The 19516-nt window shown below is 43.4% G+C and overlaps 1 protein-coding gene across 4 annotated transcripts in view; it reads right to left on the minus strand.

The window, feature by feature from the left end:
• The window catches only part of Ten-a (Teneurin-a transmembrane protein), a 99265-nt gene that overhangs the window by 41862 nt on the left and 37887 nt on the right, over positions 1-19516 (minus strand). For all 4 annotated transcript variants that reach the window (XM_011502547.1, XM_011502546.1, XM_011502545.1 and 1 more), the window contains exons 3-4: positions 15583-15702; positions 13048-13790 (exon numbers count right to left, since the gene is read on the minus strand). In XM_011502547.1, coding sequence (XP_011500849.1) covers positions 13048-13790; positions 15583-15702 — 863 coding nt within the window. The remainder of the gene's footprint in view (positions 1-13047; positions 13791-15582; positions 15703-19516) is intronic.

The following is a 19516-nucleotide window of genomic DNA, read 5'->3' on the forward strand; positions in this document are numbered from 1 at the left end:
CTCATACGGCCTCGAATTATTCAGTTAATCAGTTGAGTAGGAGCACGCGAGTCATTAGGAACGTTCACGATATGGACATGTGTGTATAATTTTGCATTTTCTTTTTCTTTTTTTTTTTTTCTTTTTCTTTAGACTGTGATAAGTAGTGATACAGTAGTAGTGCTTGCTCGATCGTTACCTTTTTCAAGACCTCTTTTTCATCCTCTTTATTCTTTCTTTTACATTTTCTAAAAATGTGTTAACGACTGGACGCATTGTGTGTCATTCTTTTTAATTATCTCGATATATCCATGCAAATGCGTTCAAGATATCGAGAATAAAAGTAATCAAATTAATCGCTCTAGCGTAAATATTCCGTATTTCGTTTCGGCCACGATATGAAACTTTTAAATTAATATCCATGTAAAAAAAAAATTTTCGGCTCTCTGCGATATTTGTTTTTCCTTTTTTTCAGATGCTCGGCTTGAAATAAACGAACTATTGCGCGAGCGAAGTGCGCTTTTAAGGATTGAACAATGGCGATTGAAATACACGTGTAATTGGTTAATTGTTTATAGAGTGTAGACAGTTTATTGGAAAAGAGTGCGTTCAATTTTTTAAATTGATTTAAAAATAAACCCGATCGTTATAAATATATCGTCTGACTTGGAAAGTTTTTCAAGCATCATTTTTCGCGTTTGATTTTGTAAAATCGATGGTGAACTTAATTAAAGAACCGCGCAATTTTAAACTGAAAAAAGTTTTCAAGTTCTGTAAAAAAAAGTTGAAAAAACTGAGGAGAATTTTGATTTTTGTTTACTGGAATTTTCTAATGGATCACAGTATTCTGTCTTTGTAAACTTCAAACTTGAAACGGACGTGGCGTTCTACTGTCAGTGTGACGGTAATCCATTGTCGTGGCGCTGTTTGAAGGGAAAGGAAAGGTAAAGGAGTAATTTAACAAGAAACTTTTAAATAGCCGTATTCATTACAAAGGTAGCTAGCTCTCTTTGATAATTATAAGAAAGCTATTTGTTGTCTTTGTCGAGGCCAAAACTAAAAATAGAATAATTCACCTCGTCTCGTATTAACATTTAATAATTGGTAAATTTTTCACAGGCGTACGATCGAGAAGCGTAATGCGCCTCGCTTTCCACTTTCATTACGAGTTACCACTTTTTTTGCCGTTGAAAATCCTTAACAACGCAATTTTTAATTAAGCTTCGACATTTTCCAAAAAGAAACGAAAAAAGCCGTGGTACAGCCAGGCTGTATTTTAAAAACAAGCTGTGCCATGAAAATACCGCGTTCGGTGAATTGATAGAGAGAGAAAGAGGGAGAGAGAGAGAGAGAGAGTGAGAGAGTGAGAGAGAGAGAGAGAGAGAAAGTGAGTGAGTGAGTGAGGGAGATGGGTGTAAAGAGGGAGAAATGGCCGTTTCACGCTCCGAAATATGACGTAAAAAGGATCTCGCATCCCTTTTGTCCTACATAGGCGTCCATTATAATGTAACATTTTGTACGGCGTCGCTAATTTTTTTGCTCGTCGCATAGTCTGGCCTGCGCCGCTCTCGTTCTCGTTCGCTCATTCTGAGTTGCTTCCTCCGTAGAAATAAAAAAATAGCGATGGAAATAGAAAAAGAGTACTACCTAAAAAAGATGACGTGAAATGGGAGATAGTGATGGAGAGAGAGAGGCGAGTGGAGCAAAAAATATGCGGCAACGTGTATGGCGCAGCATCTCCGGTCCATTCGAGATCGACGAGCAGAATCATCGAGAAGATATGACACGGGTATGCGCCAAGTTGAGTGCACGTACGAATGTAGGCGAGATTTCTATCGAAAGTGACGCACATGTGCGAGAATAGAAAGATGGTTTTTCGGTGAGCGAGAGAGGAGGGGAAGGAGTTGTGGCTACTGGGAGTGCCTTCACCGTACCAGTAGTCCAGACAAAGAAGGACAACAGATAGACGACAAAGACCGAGCGAGGCGTGCAAATAGAAAATGCAAGGGACTGAGGGGGGAGGTAGTGAAGGTGAGAGGAGAAATGTGCGAAATAAAAGAAGCTAGGGATAAAGAAAAATAGTATGGAAATCGATAAGGACAGAGAGAAAGAGAGAGAGAGAGAGAGAGAGAGAGAGAGAGAGAGAGAGAGAGCCGAGTGCGAGAGTTTGCGACGAAAAGGGGGGAGAGCGAAAAATAGAAGAAGCAGGCACTGTGTTGAACAGAGTAGAGCGATGGAGAGAGGGTTGCCCTTTACACAAAGCAGCGAAATAAGAGAGAAAAAGTTTGTGCGTGTGCGTGAGTGTGTGTGTGAGAGAGAGAGAGAGAGAGAGAGAGAGAGTGAGATAGCGAAAGGGAGCAATCGAATGAAAGGCGCGAGCTGGAAAAAGAGGGAACACGTGTATTTAGTTGACGGCGTATGGAACGCCAAAATTGAGCTTTCGCAGTGAGCAGCCGCACGTTGCGTATTATGTCTACTTTCTCGTGATATACGCATATACTTGTATGTATACGCGTGTCGGTGCGTGGGTAAGTAACGAACATATGTCGGATCAGTTTAGAGTTTCGACGTACGTGCGCGTAATGCTCTTGAGCGCGCTCCATGCGTGCCTAGCGTGCGCGCGCTTACACGCATACAGACACTAGAGCGAGCGTCGCGAGGGGCAGGAGTCCGAGGGCAAGGGCGATGTCGAGGGCGAAAGTCGAAAATGCCGTGATATAAGCTTGCAGTTGGTCGCTTGCGCTCAGATGAGTAGGCGACATTTTACAGAATTGAGATGACAGCTGTCGAAGTGACTCGAGATAAGACAAATAGAAGATAAATTTATACGGGAGAGAGCGAGACAGTCCGCGGGGAAATTACGGAGCACTGGGGCGCCGGCCGTAGAGACAACCCACCCCTCATATAACGTACGTAACACGGTTTCCTCGAGCACGGTCCCTCTCTCGATCCGCGAATTCATTTATTGCAAAGTTCAGCGTCCGACGCCGCTGATTTATTCATTTTGAGAAATTCTGAAATATCGACGCCTTCCTTCCTTATATGATATGCCAATAACTATATTATGCGGAGGTGGATGTGGCGGCTGGCTGGCTTCATCATCTCCTCTTCTCCTCCTCTTCCCTCATACTCTTCTCCGTTCCTCGTCCCACCCCACCGCCTCCATCCCCCTCCCGCGCCAATTTCCTTTTCTATGTTGCACACGTGCGCGCACTCACGTGTGTGCGTTCGTTACGGGCCGAGCCGATGGATCTCATAAATAAATATTGGACCGACGACTGTTGAATGTATTTGCGGTGGTAGTTCGCGGTAACTGCTTTTCGTTTTGCTGTCGTTATCGGGATGTACGCTCATTATTTCGGCCTGGGGTGGCCGGAAAATGGAGGGGGCCGCACGCCTTTGAGGCCCGAGCGCACATTAATTTATCTCATTCCTCGACGAGTGGGCTAGTCCTAATCTTGAATTATCCATTTATCATTTAGCGAGGAGAGTTATGAAATATTATTTGGTTTACCGCGGATGCCAGAGTTAGTCGGCACCACAGTATTTCGAAATGCGCAAAAAAATATCAGCCACGAAGGAATAATTGCGGCCGAGCTCATGAGAAAGGTCATGGAAGAGATGGGTAAAGTAATGTTCAAGCACCAGCTTTTTTGCGCCACATAATGTGCTCTGCCGAACGATCAGGACGTTTTGATCAGCGACGATGTGATGGATGAACACTGGAGAGGCATTGTGAAACGATGGCTAAACAGTAGACCGAACAAAGTATAATAATTACCGGATAATCTTGGAATTCGCGAATAAAGGGGAACATTCGTGTTCATAACTGGAATGCTTGAATGCCCAGTCGTAAACATTTGGTGTACGCAGGTTATGAGTAAAATATCTAGGACAGGATAACAAATTATCTTTGTTAGTGGTGGAGATAAGTGCCGGTTAATGTCTACGATAATTTATTAATTTTTCATACTTATTCGCCTCGGAGTAATAATTTCATTAGATTGTTTATATTACGTTGAAGGTGAAATTTTATTTTTAAAAGTCGTGGAGTTATCAGTAATAGGAGCATAAATGCCATTTCATTCTATAATATTTCTCGAAAATTTAAAGCAAACTTGTTGAACGGCACACTCGTAAAATGGAAAATTAGTAAAATAGCGCTATAGAGAGCGCGAAACGTTCCTTATTTTCGTCGCGAATTTTTTTCCTCCTCCAACTTTACGCGGTTCGGCAAATATATTTAAAATACAAGAAGGCTATTAAATTAAATTGACTCGGCGCGTCTTCGACTAAGAAACAGAAAATCCATTAAAAACAGTGTATTGTTAATTTTTATAGGAGTGCTGATAAAATAGGAATTTCCATTTATACATGATGGACGATATTCCCTGAAAGTAGTTATTTTATTGAAGAAAAGATAAAATATTTTACTCTCTCTCTCTCTCTCTCTCTCTACTCTCGCTCTCTCTCTCTCTTTATCTCTCTCTCTCTTTATCTCTCTCTCTCTCTCTCTCTCTCTCTCTCTATCTCATCCTCATTTCTCAAGAGTCAAAAGCGTGAATTCCGTGGGTAGAGCTCGACCGAAGAGAAATCTAAAATGTTTACATTTTTCACGTAACAAATTGACATCCACTGGTCGCCGCAGCCGACGTCGAGGACGCGGACGAGGACGAGGACGAGGATGAGGACGACGATACGCGCAACAGCTCAAGACAGATCATTAATAAAAATACCACATAAATGCATAAGCAGGCTATCGGAAGCCCGGATGAAGAAACAGAAGAAAAAACTGGTTGGAGTGGAAAAAGGAAAACGTCGTCTCGCGAACAAAAGCACTCCGAAGCGCTTAAAGCATTAAAGGAATAATTCATAGTAGTCGCAGGCAGAGAGTTTCATCCGGAGATGATGAAAAGTGTAAAAGCCCCATTAACTACGAAACACGAAAACATGCCATACGACGACCTGCATCTGCTGCCCCCTCGCCCCGCCACACCGATCCAACTGCCCCCCCCCCTCCCACCATCGTCCAACCCGCTCCTCTTTCCAGCAGGTATATAAATCTCCCGTCCTAATCATCAATTTGTCGACGGGGAAAGGATCAACTGGCGGACACCAGGAGAGGCCCTTCGCGCTCTCGTATCCGCGCTTAAGTGCGTGTGGCGACAACGGCTAAGTGCATAATTCGATTCTTATCCACTATACGGCCGAGCGCATTAATCTCCGAATATTCTCGGAGGGTGAGGAGGAGACGAAGGGGGACGGGAGCCGTGGCCGATCGTCTCAAAATCACATCGTCATTAATTGCTGGAGACGTTAACGTGACTCGGCCCTCATTTTTCGACCCAAAATACACGCCGGTCCTGCCCCTTAAAAATAAACGCTCTTGCTCCTTCATGTTTCGAAAGGCCCATGGCACGTGAACTTGGACGCGCTCGTCTTTTTATTCGCGCCTCTCCTCACCTCTCCATCACTCTCTCTCTCTCTCTCTCTCGCTCGATACACTCTCCGCCGCGAGTATTGGGATAAATGGTGGATTAAAGTATTATTGTCGATGCGTGCCGGTGATGAGTATCTTTCGCTCGACACTCGCGAAGACGGTGACTACTTTTCCCAATCCCTCTGTAAACTCCGCGTCTAAAAAGATTTATCAAAGCGCGCCTTCGCTGATATTCCAGTTTTATTATAAGGCAAGCTCGCGCGGAATATCAAAACGCTGCATTACTTGGTTAGAGCGGCCGATTGGGGTCGGGGTATGATAAGAGGGGAGTGCGAGGTTGTTGGAAGGTGGTTTAGGGAGGGGAGTCGCGCTGGGGGGGGGGCGAAATCGCGAGCAACGTGATTAAGCGAATACGATAAATTTTCGGCCGCACCACAGGCCAGAATAATCCCGTGGGATAATTTTCGAGGAAAGCCTAGAAGTGTCGACGAACTTTAAATGAAATACAATTTCAACAAATTGATGAAACGCGCGTGTGCGCGACAGCCAGGATTCGATGAAGAAGGTGACGAACGGACTATTTAAAGTAAACTGCATCGTATAAGATAGCGACGACTGGATTTCAAATTTAAATTCAATCTTAATGAATTAACGGCGGATGCTCGAAACGAATACCAATCGATACACGACACACATACAATCTAGAACGAAATTGAAATTTAATAAGAGGAGCCACGTGTAAGGGGTTAGCTACACCGAGGAGCGTAGACCGCTGAATAACGAGTGCGGCCAATGGCATTTGAATTAAATAACGTTTCTTTAAAATGTGCTGCACCGAGGGCTCGACGACGTCTGGAAAATGAACATAGTCGTGTCGTAGGTTGGCGTTTGTCGCTCGAAGGGTTAGGCAGCAGAAGGTACGTCCGACCCGTCGAGTACGTGAAAAAGTCGAGTGGCCCGCCAAGGGCGCGGGCCCCGGATGGTGGTCGAAAAGGGTAAGAGAGGGACTGGGAACAAGAGGACAGGACCGGTTGGCATTTGGGACGGGATGAACGGCGATCGGCGGAGGGGGCAGCGGGTGAGGAGGGAGCAAAGGCCAAGGGCCGATCGACCAAAAATCTCGACGTCGTTAATCGGCGCCGTGCCCCGACGATACGCACACCTCAATGTTAAACACGGGGCCACGTATTTGGAGATGACACGTTAGCGCGAAGAGGCTGCGCATCTCCAAGACAATCGGTTTTACATTTAGCGTCATCTCTCGAGTGCCTCCTCGAGTCGTAACAACCGAGGCTTCTAATGGAGAAGGCGTGAGGGGGTACTACGCGAGTGTCTCTTTACTTTGTCGAGAGGGCGCAGGAGGGTTGGAGGGTGGAGGAGCTTCGAAAAATACGAGGAGGGTGTGCATAGGGGGCCAAGCTCGTATGCAGGTCAGATCTCGGAGGAAGGAGCCGAGTGTCAGCAACGCCCGCAGTCAACCCCTCTTGAAATAACGTAGACACGCACACGCGCGCGTATCTTTTCGTACGGCCCGTATCGTCGAGTCGAGAAAAGGAGCACGACAGAGTGAGAGTGAGTGAGGGTGAGTGAATGAGACTGTACGATATATATATATATATATATATATATATATAGAGAGAGAGAGAGAGAGATAGATAGAGAGAGAGAGTGAGAGAGAGAGAGAGAGATAAAGGGAAAAAGCCGTTGGGTGTGCGTGTAGGCTGCTCGAATGAGAGCACGTCGATACGCGGTCGCTGATGCACAAGAGCGGGGGCGGGAGGGGGAAGCCACTGCATGTATATTATTTAATCAGCCAAGGGCAGGTCGCTACCGGAGAGAGGAATAATGGGCAAGGAACACGACGAGGCCGCGTAAGAAAGGGATGCGAAATTGAAAGCCTCCCGACGACGTACATGGACGAGTCGAGGACTATCGGGCGCACGCGCGCACATACGCCACGTACTCTTACGCGCGCGCTCATGTACTCGCAGAGGATTCAGCACGTGGGTTGCGAAAGAGGGACGAAGTCCCTTCCTCTTGCTCTCGATCGCATTCGCTTCCCCCTTCCCCCACACTCGCTCTCTCTCTCTCTCTCTCTCTCTCTCTCTCTCTAGTCCGCACAGATACACGTATACCGAGTCATTCCATCGTTCGATCCCTACGGGGCGCGAACGCGCAGAAGCGTCCGCGCAGGACTTATCGACCAGCCGAGCGTTTGCCGTTGTCGTTGTTGCTGGTGCTGCTGCTATTGCTTGTGCTACTGCTACTGCTGCTACTGCTACTACTGCTGTTGCTGCTGTTGCTGCTGCTGTTGTTGTTGCTGTCGCGGTTACTGCTCTTGCTGTTTTTACTGCTACACTACGTCACACCGTCGTCATGGAAATCGTTGAATCGGGAATGCGCCGCCACCGTTGTGTACACCGCAGTAGGGTCGTTCACGTGACTGCCGCTGTACATAATCCGCCCTGACAGTCCCCGCACCCCCAATCCTCCACTGAATAGGGCACAGACGTCGCTCGATTAGGCCTCGAGCCCGCGCGCGAGACGAGTTAAATCGCCCAAATTACATGCGAAATACGAGAAAATTATGTCCACAGGTCGTGCGCTTCTGCACCGGAAGCGATATCTCGAGTAATGCAGTCCTGAGAACGATAGAGTGGCGAGTGGCGAGAGGCGAGTAGCGAATGGCGAGTGGCGAGTAGCGAGTAGCGAGCGGCGTGAGGAGGGTGGGAAGGGTCGGGAGGTGAAGCGATGCTAGATTATACCACGTCCATCCGCGGCAGACAAAGGTCCTTCACGGGGATGCTCGGCCGGACGGCCCTCGAGAGCCTCAACCTCTTGTTTTTCACCATTTCGACGCCGTCCACCATTTTTACTCGGTCGCGTTTTTTTGCGGCAGCCGGGGGTGGATGGTCGGTGGTCGGCTACTCGTTCCTTTACGGGCGATTTAACGGGCATCGACGGCGATGGCAGTGGCGGCGGAGCAGACGCGCATCGATTGTCGTCGTCCCTGCCATCTGGCCGCATGTGGCCACATTTAATACGCGCGTATAATAAGACTCGGCGGCGGCGGCACCCCGATCTAATGGAGATATAAGCCGTGACCGATGCCCTTAAATTATCTTGGATTTTGGGCTCGCCTCAGGCGGTGCATAACCAGGACAATGGCCGAGTCGGCGGCGCGTGCAGATTCACCAGCTTAATTGCCTGCGGCGTCGTTCGCGCGCGTGCGAAACTTTCGGAAAAACGTCCGTCTTGTTTCATTTTTTCATGTCGTGGGCGACGACGTGTTCGCAGCGCACCTCGAGAATTTCATAATTTAGGACTTTCTAAGAACGTTACCCCAAGCGCGCCCGACTACGAGCGCGCCTCCTCCGGGGCGAACTTTTTATCGGTTTTCTTCGACTACGGCTTGTATAGGCAGTAAACACGCGATAGGGAAATACGAAAATTTATAAACTCTTTCAATCAGAACTTTTTATTTTCTTGGGACGCCTCGCGCCCCAAAAAAATTTGAAATTCGATATACGATTGGATGGACTTAGGGAAAGTTCGACGCGATTTTACGTATGGGCGGGCGGTCGAGCAGCGGGACCCCGAATAGCTTCGACGCTAGCGATAAACGTCCTTCTCTACAGCAGCGATTTGGTCTTTGCTAACCTTATTGTCTTTTATTAAAATATTGCAATAATCGTCGTTATCGTCGTCGTGGTCCGCGTCGTCGTCGTCGTCATCGTCGTTGGCGGCGAGAGAGCCAATAGAAGCGATGCATCGTACAAACACGCACGCGCACGCGCACGCGCGCACAATGAGACAATAGATTGTTGCTAAAGTCGGTAATTGTTGCGTGTAATTAATATAATGGATGAAGTACGATGAAGGCGCACAAGAAAAGGTGCGCGCGAACTATCGAGTCACGGGACTAGTGTATAGTGCGCGACTCGATGTTATTTACCGATGCAATTAATTAATCAACGCGAAGCACATTGGAAAATTTTGCCAATAAAATTGCAAAGTCAGCGAGCCAGAAGAGGACGTAATGACTCATCGCATGCGTTCTGTCCGAGATGCGTTTAATCGTTGCGCGTGGGGCGCACTATGAAATTGCTAATCGAAAGCCACTGGAGCATTTGAAAATCTCCCCACACTTGGTAATCCGTTTCACGGCGCGATGCTTAAAACGAAAAGAGAAAAGACGAGAGAGAGAGAGAGAGAGAGAGAGAGAGAGAGAGAGAGAGAGAGAGAGAGGGAGTTACTAGCATTACGCTCGCTTGTATTTGTGCGTGTGAGCATTAGACGACACATTGACCCGAGCAAATGTTTATAACATGTTTCAACCCCCTCCAGCAATAAACAGCAATTCGTTACGGAGAAATCGTCCGAATTGCATTTTAGCTCTCAATATTAAAATGTTCAAATCAAATTTCGCGTCAAACCCCGACACCCCCCACAGCTTCGAGGGTTAAATTAGAGTTGGTAGTTCGTCGCGAGAAACACCCCCCGCACTCTATATAACGCTCGCCGTCTGCATGGGGGACGTCGGCTCGGCCTCTTCCAATCGTTTATAAAAAAAAAGTCAGTTACATTTTTTTTATTAGAAAATTTAGCATCGTCGGTAAATAACAAGCCTTTTAATTTAAATTGAGCCCTGCCAAAATTTATATTCATCTTTCAATCATTAATCCCTTTCATCCAATAATTTTTTAAAAACATCCTTATTCTCCTACAAAATAGTCCATTACGTAATTTCGTCTGGCTTTAAAGTTCCTTCAATATTGATTGCATCCCGTAAGGACGCTACAAATTCACAGAGAAGAATAAAAATTTAAAACTGTCTTTTATAACATGTTGAAATACGGTTGTGAATAAAATGCTGCATCTCTCTTGGAAAAAGGAGAGTCTGCTTTTTTTCTCGAGCGCGAGGACCGAACATAACCTATCTAGGGAAAAAGAATCCACCTTTTTCCTCACTGGAGAAGAAATAGCGTTTTAATCAGAATTCTAAAATAGTCTTCTTCCCTTTTAAATAGATATGATATGCCTTCAGCAAGATCTTCTATTTTATTTTTCATCTTGTTAAATGATTTCATAATTAAAACTCAACGTAAATTACATTTTCACATTACTATTTATCAAATTAAAAGGAATGCTTTCGAAATTATAACAATTATTTTTCGAAGCGCCGGAGAAGCGTTAAGTAGGGAAATTCATTTTCGTCCTATGAATCACGATTTACAAATGCTTTACATTTACTTTTAATTTTCATAGCAATTGAAGACTATCGTTTCCCGCACCCTCCTATTCTTTTATTCTTTTCTTTTCTTTTTAACATTAATCATAAGCAATGCATAAAAAATATAATTTATTGCGCAATTTGAAGACGTACTGATCAAAGGCACTTAGTTTCCCCAAGTATTTTAATCCGCAAATGTCGCGAAAAACAGCGGCCGACATTCGGAATAATTTATGTTATTGCTCAGCGCCTTGCACTCGCAGTACCGTCGTCCTATCCTCCACCCCCACCCCCACCCACCACCCGCCAACCCAAACCGACCAACCAACCAGCCAACCAACGTCTTCAGAAGAAATAGAAATAAATTAAAGAATACTGTATTTACAAGCAGATTATAAATTTTCATAAGTGTCATGTTTCACGAGATATGAATTACCAAATGCGAGTCAATTTACATGCTGAACGTCTTCATCCTTCGCGCGGGGCGCACGTTTAAAAAAAAAAAAAAAAGGCCAAATTCAAATTCAACTCCCGTCATACGATGTGAATTCCATGCTCGGCCGAGCTCTTGGGATACATCCCGCTAATTTGATCCGGGATCCTCCCTAATAAGACTCGGAAGCTCCGCGAGGGCGGGGCGGGGATCGAAAAATCTCGCGCCCGTCTCTGGATACACACGGCTATGCGTGGGGCGCCCTTATGTATCTTTGAGATTTGGATTTAAGTCGCCGGGATCAGTGGCGTTTGGGGGCGGATCTGCCGTGCGCGGCGCGTGACTCCGCATTAATTCCCAGCCTCCGCGGTAATTTGGCGAGCGGTTATCGCGCGCGAATTTCGGCCCTCGGTAAACATGGCGGACGTGTTGTTTGCACTGGCGGCCGTCTCGCGAAGGTCTCCGAGCGCAAACAACGGAAGGATCGAGGCGTGTATTCTTGGACTGGGGCCGGAAGCGATAGGATCGAAATGTTCGTTGGGCGTGGAAGGGGGTGAGGAGGGGGTGGCGGTGGCGATGGCGGTGACGGCGGCGGTGAGAGGGGAGATGGGACTTGGAAGCTTCGGTTATAATTATTGATGCCCGGTAATGCAAAGGATTTTGCCGATAGGCAATTTATTTAACATGCTTGAGATTCGCGAGCTCGTAAATTTTGCGATTTTAGGCAAGCGTATTGACATTCTATATTACATTTGGCGATAACCGATTCCCGAGGACATGAATATTAAATTCGCAGCCTTCCTGTTTCTTTTTCAATTGGAAATATGTCGTGCGTTAGAGGCGGATACGCCCGCTTCCTAAGGTTAGAAGTCCACGGGCGATTAGAGTCGTGAGTCTTAAATTTTTGATTCTTTGAATTTTTAATTTCAATCTCGAGATTTCCCCAGCATCGTGATTCATTCTGCTGAGCGGCTGGCTGGGCTTTCAGCTTACTTTTACCGTCTTAGAACACGGAATCAGCAATTTTTTTTATTTTTTTTTCTTCCTCTATATACAAATTGAAGAAGAAATTTTGTTGTCACATTATTAATTTCGACGTGCTCGGACCACACGGAAAGCTCGGGCAAATTAAACGTGACTTTGCTACATTTCACTGCTCGACTTTTTCGGCCCAAGTGTTCTCGCAAAATTAGCGCTGCCTTTAACGCCAGGACGCAATAAAAATTATTGCCTTGGCCGCAATAAATAAAAAGAAATTTTTCATCCTTCAGAAGGTTAATTCGATCGTTAATATTGACAACTTCATCGTCGGTAATTGCTCTTATTACTTCGAGCAATGAATAACGATGATGGGTTTTATTCTGCCTTATAATTTATAACTAACCACCATGATTAACGAAGAACGACTTATTTGCAAAAAGAGTGCGTGGTAAAGAGCACACGTTTATTCGAGCGATTGTATCCTTAAAAAGGGAAAAATTAAAAAAAAAAAAAAAAGGGAAGCACGAAAACAATGAGAGATAAAGCTGCTTATTTATTTATAACCGCAAATAGTGGCTGAGTATCCTTATAATCGACGCAGCAGCTATTTTGAAATAAAACAAAGATGCACTTTTATCAACTGGAAGAAAGGCAAATGGTAACAGCGGACTCTCAAATGCTATAAATTGTCGCTCGGAGCTTATATTTGAAAATGAGAGAGGCGGATCGATCGGCGCGCAAAGGAATATTCAAGCGGAGATTTAAAGCTCCTAAAAAGATGCTCATCCACGGGTTATAACGGGTATATAACCATCTAAAAGAGACAGGGTGCAGAGGGTGGTTGGTGGTTGGTGGTTGGTGGTTGATGGTCGGTTGGTGGGTGGAGGTGGTGGTGGGGGAGGGGGAGGGGGGTGTAGTATCGATCACACGGTGGGGTTAAAATAGGCAGTCTTACGAGAAGGTTAACAGACGTGTCTTCACCTGATATCGGTCGATGCAGTCGCATTTGCCGAGGTAGCAGGAGCCCCTACCCGAGCAGTCGTTGGGACAGGTGGTGGATACGCCCTCGGCTTCGGTGACGACGAGCGTGACCTTGTGCGGCTGGAGCTCGTCGTTGTAGACCGAGAGGAACCAGCGCCCGGTATCTAGGTACTGGAGTAGGCTCACGTTAACTCCAGGCGGCACGTCGAGGCTCGAGCGCTTTGTCAACAGATGTTGAATCACCGAGGACACCGATTCTTCCCCGTCCTCGCGCTCCTCCTCGTCGTCCTCCTCCTCAACCTCGTCCTCGACATGGACCGGTATCAGTGGCTGGCGTTTCGGTGACATCGACCGTCCGGACGCGTTCTGAGTAAAACTCACTGCGACATCGGTGTTGGCGAAGATCTCGCGCTTCAGCCGATGGTCCAAGCGTCCGGCCTTCACAAATTCCACAAAGTCGTACTGGGTGACGCTCGGGGCGACGTTCCGACGCCCATAGACCGCGAAATTCGCGTTCCAGGGCAGTGTGAGATTGAGCCTGATGAAGGCCGGCTGCTTGTTGGTGAACTCGGTGTTCCAGAAGTGATAGGCCGGTATCACGGCCGAGTGCGCCACGTTGTACGAATGGAGTTCGAGGACGGCAGGCCATTGCTGGGCAGATTGCTGGATCTGGGGGTCGCTCTGCTGCTGGTCCGCCGAGTCCGCCGCGCTCGAATGCTCCGCTGTGCTCGTCGGTAGGCTCTCTGAAATATCCGAACACTGTATTCCCGTCCTCCTCGCATGCACTTTTAAATCGAGATGTCTCAAGGTACTCCACAGGATAACATTAGTACTATCCAACTCGTATATCTATGAGTGCGTATATATTTAATATCTCGCGTGAATTTTGTATAAAGTATTTGTTTTACAGTGCGATGCATTTTTCAAGATGAATTATACGGTCGTATGAATAATGGTTATTAATTCTTATTTCATTTGCTTTACTCATTATGTTATAATTGCCCTTTCTTTTGCGATATTTTCGATGATCAACTGCTTCTATTTTTGTGCGGACTTGGTCGTAAAATCTGTCACTATTACACCTCTTGGTTAACATTTTATACAGTGAGAGAGAGAGAGAGAGAGAGAGAGAGAGAGAGAGAGAGAAATGCACTACTACGTCCGTTTATTCGTGTCCTTTCTACATTTCTTTGTGACTCTGCATAAACGTTACAAAGAGATAAATTTCATCTACATTTACAATGATATTTTAATGAAATCGAGCACTTTTTTTTCTTTTATTTTTTTTTCTGCATTTTCGTACCCTTTAATGATAATCTCGAAATACAAGATTTGTTAATTTACAAATTAATTTTGTAATCCAATTTATCCAACCAGTTTATTAGTATAATTTATTGTTTCACGATATGAAATATCAATTAGATGAAAAACGACTCTGATCCATTAATTATTTAATTTATGCACGAATGCTAAATTCTATAAAATAAACGAATTAAATTCTATTAAAAATATTGAATCAAGTTTAATAAATATTATTTAATCTTGAAATGCACTGAATAATCTTTTATTCGTAGTAGAGTTAATTCGAATATGTGGATGATTATTTAATTTAAGCCTCTGATGTATATAATAAATCTCTAATTCTCAAATTTTTAATATTCGATAATTAATGTCATTGGTATTAGTTTACTCAAATCATAAGACTTGTAATATTTGAATCTTTTTTTTTTTTGTTCGTTTTTTTTTATGTTTCTTAATGATAGTTGTATTAGAAAATGAGAATAAAAAGAAGAATAAAAAGAAGATTAAAGTGTTAAGCGAAACAACATTTCAATAAGTTTCACACAGTTTATTTTATGCTTATTAAAAGAATATTAATATAGAAATTTCCATGAAATTTAAATACAAATGCAACTTGTTTGAAAAATTTCAGTTAAAAAAAAATTAAAATAAAATAAAAAATAAGTCACCAAAATCCACGTTAATTATCAATATTGCGCTAAGCTAAGAGTACGTGATGGTGCATACTATCTGCATATTAATAGGTGGTAGTGTTGGGTTAGGGATAAACGAAGGGAACAGAGGAAGCTCTAGGAAAAGAAAGATATTTAAATAAATTGAAAATGCTTTTAAGAGTTTTCTTGTATATATTCATCATCGGGCGATACGTCGTAATGTATTTTACATTAATTGACGATTCAATCGAATTTAAGCGCAATAAATTCCGTGAACACAACTCATAACAATCGATAAGGTTAATTGGCTCTAAAATAATACCAGATATTCATAATTCATGCATCGATACATTCAAAGGCCTGCAATTTCTTGGGAGAGTTGTTTGTGATATTCTTCTGCGTCAATATTGTTGATATAATTGTGAAATTATATATATATATGTATGTATGTATGTATCAGATGGTATTTGAAGGAGATATTATATAAAAAGCCTGGCTTGGCAGGGAACACATATTTCAAAGGACAGTACGGAATTAGAATGATGGAACGGTCGGAAGGGATCGATTGTTTGAAACTCACCTTCGGTAGGAATTTGCGTGGATATCGAATCGTGCACATTTGCATTCTCGTGAGTGACAGCCTTGATGTCTTGTACCAAATTGCAATTTGAGTTGTCAATTTGCTTCATGGAGTTAACTGCTAAAAATTTGAATCGAGACGGTTCTTGTTAATAATTGAATACATTTATTCTTTTATGTGTTCTAATATACGATTGGAATATATTAGCCGTATGAATATTCAGTTCAACCGAATTCGATTCGGGAATATAGTGCGCGCCAGCCCTGCGTCTTTAGCTGTCGTCAAAATTCAACCGACTCGTGCAACTCTCAACATTTAACGTCAACATTCATGCGCGCTCTATTACAAAAATTTGAAAATTTAATTAAATTATAAGCATTTTTTTTTTTTAAATTAATTTTATAAATATTTAAGATATATTATGCAAGGCGCACTTCAAACGAACCCCAGCTTAGTTATCTATATTTTAATGAAATATATGAAAACTGGTGTACAAAATACGGAATTTTTATGAAAAGCTTTTCATTTGATAAATTTTACACGTAAAATTAGAATTTAAAAAATTTCTTTCATTGAGAATACTATTTATGAAAAATTTCCTTTGTAAAGTTTAATTTCATTCAATTAAATGAAATATTACAAAGTCTATTTTTATTTGAAAATATTTTCAAATTTAAATATAAGCATTTATGAAAAATTTAAAGTCTCCTTAAATTGAAACGTCAAGGAATAAATATGAATATTTGCTTATCTTGGATTTTGGACTTTAAATATTTCAGTAGCATCATTCCACGATGAAAATCAAATTGGTAATATAAGAGACTAGATAAACTCGGCCCTTCCTCATATAATCATTTTATCGAATGATTAATAAAAATAAAAAGATGATAAAAATAATCAAAAAAAAAAAAAAAAAAAAAAAAAAAAAAAAAAAAAAGAAGAACAAAAAAGCGCATAAAATAATATAAAATAAAATTTCCACGACAAGATGACAAAACTCCGATATTCGTTAATAATAAAATATGAAATTTAACGTTCAAAGACCTTTCTTTTTAACATTTAATGCTACCGGTGTCTCGTTACATATATATATATATATATATATATACACGTACGTACACGCGTACCTACGTACAGAGCCCACATACATTTATGTATATATAAATTATAAAACCAAACGTTGTCTGTAACCAATGAAACGGAACTCCCGATGAATCAGCAATCGATATTTTTATCATCCTGCGGCCGAGGGAAGAATCCGCACGAGACTCAACATTGAGAATTTTATGTCTTCGTCGTGTATATTTACAGAATAAGCGAACATGAAGCCTGACTAACGATTTTGACAAAAGCCAACGCAAATACGCGTCAAATATAAATGCGAGAATGGGGGGAAGGAGAAAAAAAGTAAGTAAAAGAGCCGGTCGACGAAAGAATGGACAGGTGTCCCTCCCTCACGTAACCGCGGCCACGGACACGGTGGTCACTATTTTCACTTCTTTTATTCTTTTTTTTTTTTTTTTTTTTTTTTTTTTTTTATCGACTCGGGGGTTCAATTTTTCATCGTTTCTCTTCTTTGGAAAATGAAGCTAAACAAATTGCCGGGCATCGCTCTGCCGTCTTATTTTTCCAAAAACTATTTCCAATCTTCTTCCTTATGCCTAGCCGAACGAGATAAAACTCTCTCTTTTATGGTTACCTATTGTTTATCCCCCGATAATGCCGTCCATCTCCCACGAACCCTCCATTTTTTTCAAACCGTACACGCCCGAGCAAAAATTTCCAATGCACTTGTTTTCAGCGCAGTACCGAGTCACTCTTACTGTATTCGTTTTAAAGTAAAGAAATGACGAAACAGACACACCAACAGGCCCTTCCCGACCCCTTCCCGGCCACCCGCCACCCAATCGCATTGTTTTATTGCGCGTTTCTCTATTCGGACTCGCGAGGAGCTTTTCGCCGGATACTTTGCAAGAATTGCCGTCGTGTCCACGTCCTATCGCCCTTCTTCCTCAAATTCCATTCAAATCGATGTATCATCGAGTATTATCGTAGGAGATAAAGGCTACTCTCCGCCTCCCATTGTGGGTCGTGCGCGCCGGCGCCTCGCGACTGTCGCCTTTTAACATCGAACCACGTCTAGCACGAAGGAGCTTCTTCTAAAGAAAAAGCAGCGGCAGCCGCGATGCTAGTGTGCGTCATTGTTTGAACTTGTCTGTTTGCTCGTACGTACGTACGTAAGGTGTTGAGTAAAGTGGAATAACGTTGCTTTTATTTATCGATCGCGATCGCTCGTTTTTTTTTCCTCCGCTCCGTCGACTGATAATTCCCAGCGGCGTTGTTAAGTGCATCGACTACTCCACTCCTTCTCTTCTCTCCTTGCCTTGTTTTTTCCACTTAACGCGGAAGCCGTGAATTAGCTCGAGCACGCGCCAGGGCTTCGAACGGGTGTGTACCTTCGTACGGACGCGTCTAGAGGAAATATCGCCGTCACGAGTTTTGCAGAATAAGCTATAAATCGCGAAGGAGTTTAAATTTTCGGATAGGGGAGTAGGAATCGGTCAATGGGAGCGCGCGCGGGATTGTTAAATCTTAATGTTACCGTTACTTTTTACTGCCCACTCGTGTGTGCTTGACTAGCCATTATAAGCCACCGCCTGCCGATATCCACAGGCAATTGTACTCGAGCCACTGATTTCGGACATTAAAAGTAAGTTTTAATCTCAAAAATGGATGCCTCTAGTGCGCGTCTCCTATCATCTCATTAAACTTCCTTTCAATTCCAAAAAGCCAAGGTGGCGGCGCAATAATCCATCCACCTCGTTTTATCGGGGGATGAAAAATGCCCCGTCGGAAAAATGCGGCGCGATCGGTGTAATGTCGAAATAAAAGAGAAGATCGAGCCTTACATAGGATTTCTCATGACGTCCCTCCTATGATAAAATCCTATCAATCTTGGGGCGCCAAATTAGCAGCGTCATAGTGCTCGACGTCGAAAGCCGGGGAAAAATGCTTTTCCTCGGGCGCAATTTCCGTGTTCCGTGTCACGGCGTCCAGCCAAGAGTGTATGCCGGGCGCGTATCACGCCGCGGGAATCAGAAATCGTTCCAATTTCCGTATTATTCTCCTAACGATTGCCGCAAAGCCGCCGCATCCTCGCGCAAAACGGCGGCTTTGCGTCGCGCGTGGCGCGGCATTCGAACGAGCAGCTGCGCAACCAGACGTCGAAAATTTTTCGAACGAAACTGCCGGCCACGAGATGATTGCCTTCGCCATTTTGCAATTAGGCTGGGATGAGGAGGATCAGAGGCTCACAAAGGCTCAGAGAGGCTCACACGAGATGAGTGCCACTAGTACGCGGCTATTACTCGCTGAATCGACGTACATTCGGATTTTATTGATAATTCACCATGACTCGGATATAAACAAATTTTAAAATACTAGTAGTGTGTCAGCGGGACAAATATCGTGTTTGTATGTAAAACTATGTAAACTGCCTGCCGCAGTAATGTAAGGATTGTAAGGATGATGCAAATTAAGAACTACAATTGGAAAAGTTGAATAGCGAGAGCAACAGGTTAACGAAAAAATATCATGTAAATTTACAAATTACGCCGGTACATGAAATATGCTGTTTACATTTGCTTTTAAAATAATGCCCGCGCGCTTTTCTTATTCTAAAGGCTAAAGCAATTCTCCTTTCTTCTTATTAAAATCGATAAAATGACAGGGACCATGAATTATGCACCCGAAGCAAAATCAATAAGCTTTACCAATCTTACATTCCACTTTTAAATTTACTCGCGTATATTTATTATTCAGATTTCATTATCAAGAATTGCATTAGTCAAGTCAAAATTGTTTATGTCGATCAGTTTATTAGTTAGAAATTTAAATATTTTTGACTCTATTAAATTCCGACTCTAATCCCAAG

This window comes from Ceratosolen solmsi, unplaced genomic scaffold, assembly GCF_000503995.2.
Source record: "Ceratosolen solmsi marchali unplaced genomic scaffold, CerSol_1.0 scaffold39, whole genome shotgun sequence".
NCBI lineage: Eukaryota > Metazoa > Arthropoda > Insecta > Hymenoptera > Agaonidae > Ceratosolen > Ceratosolen solmsi.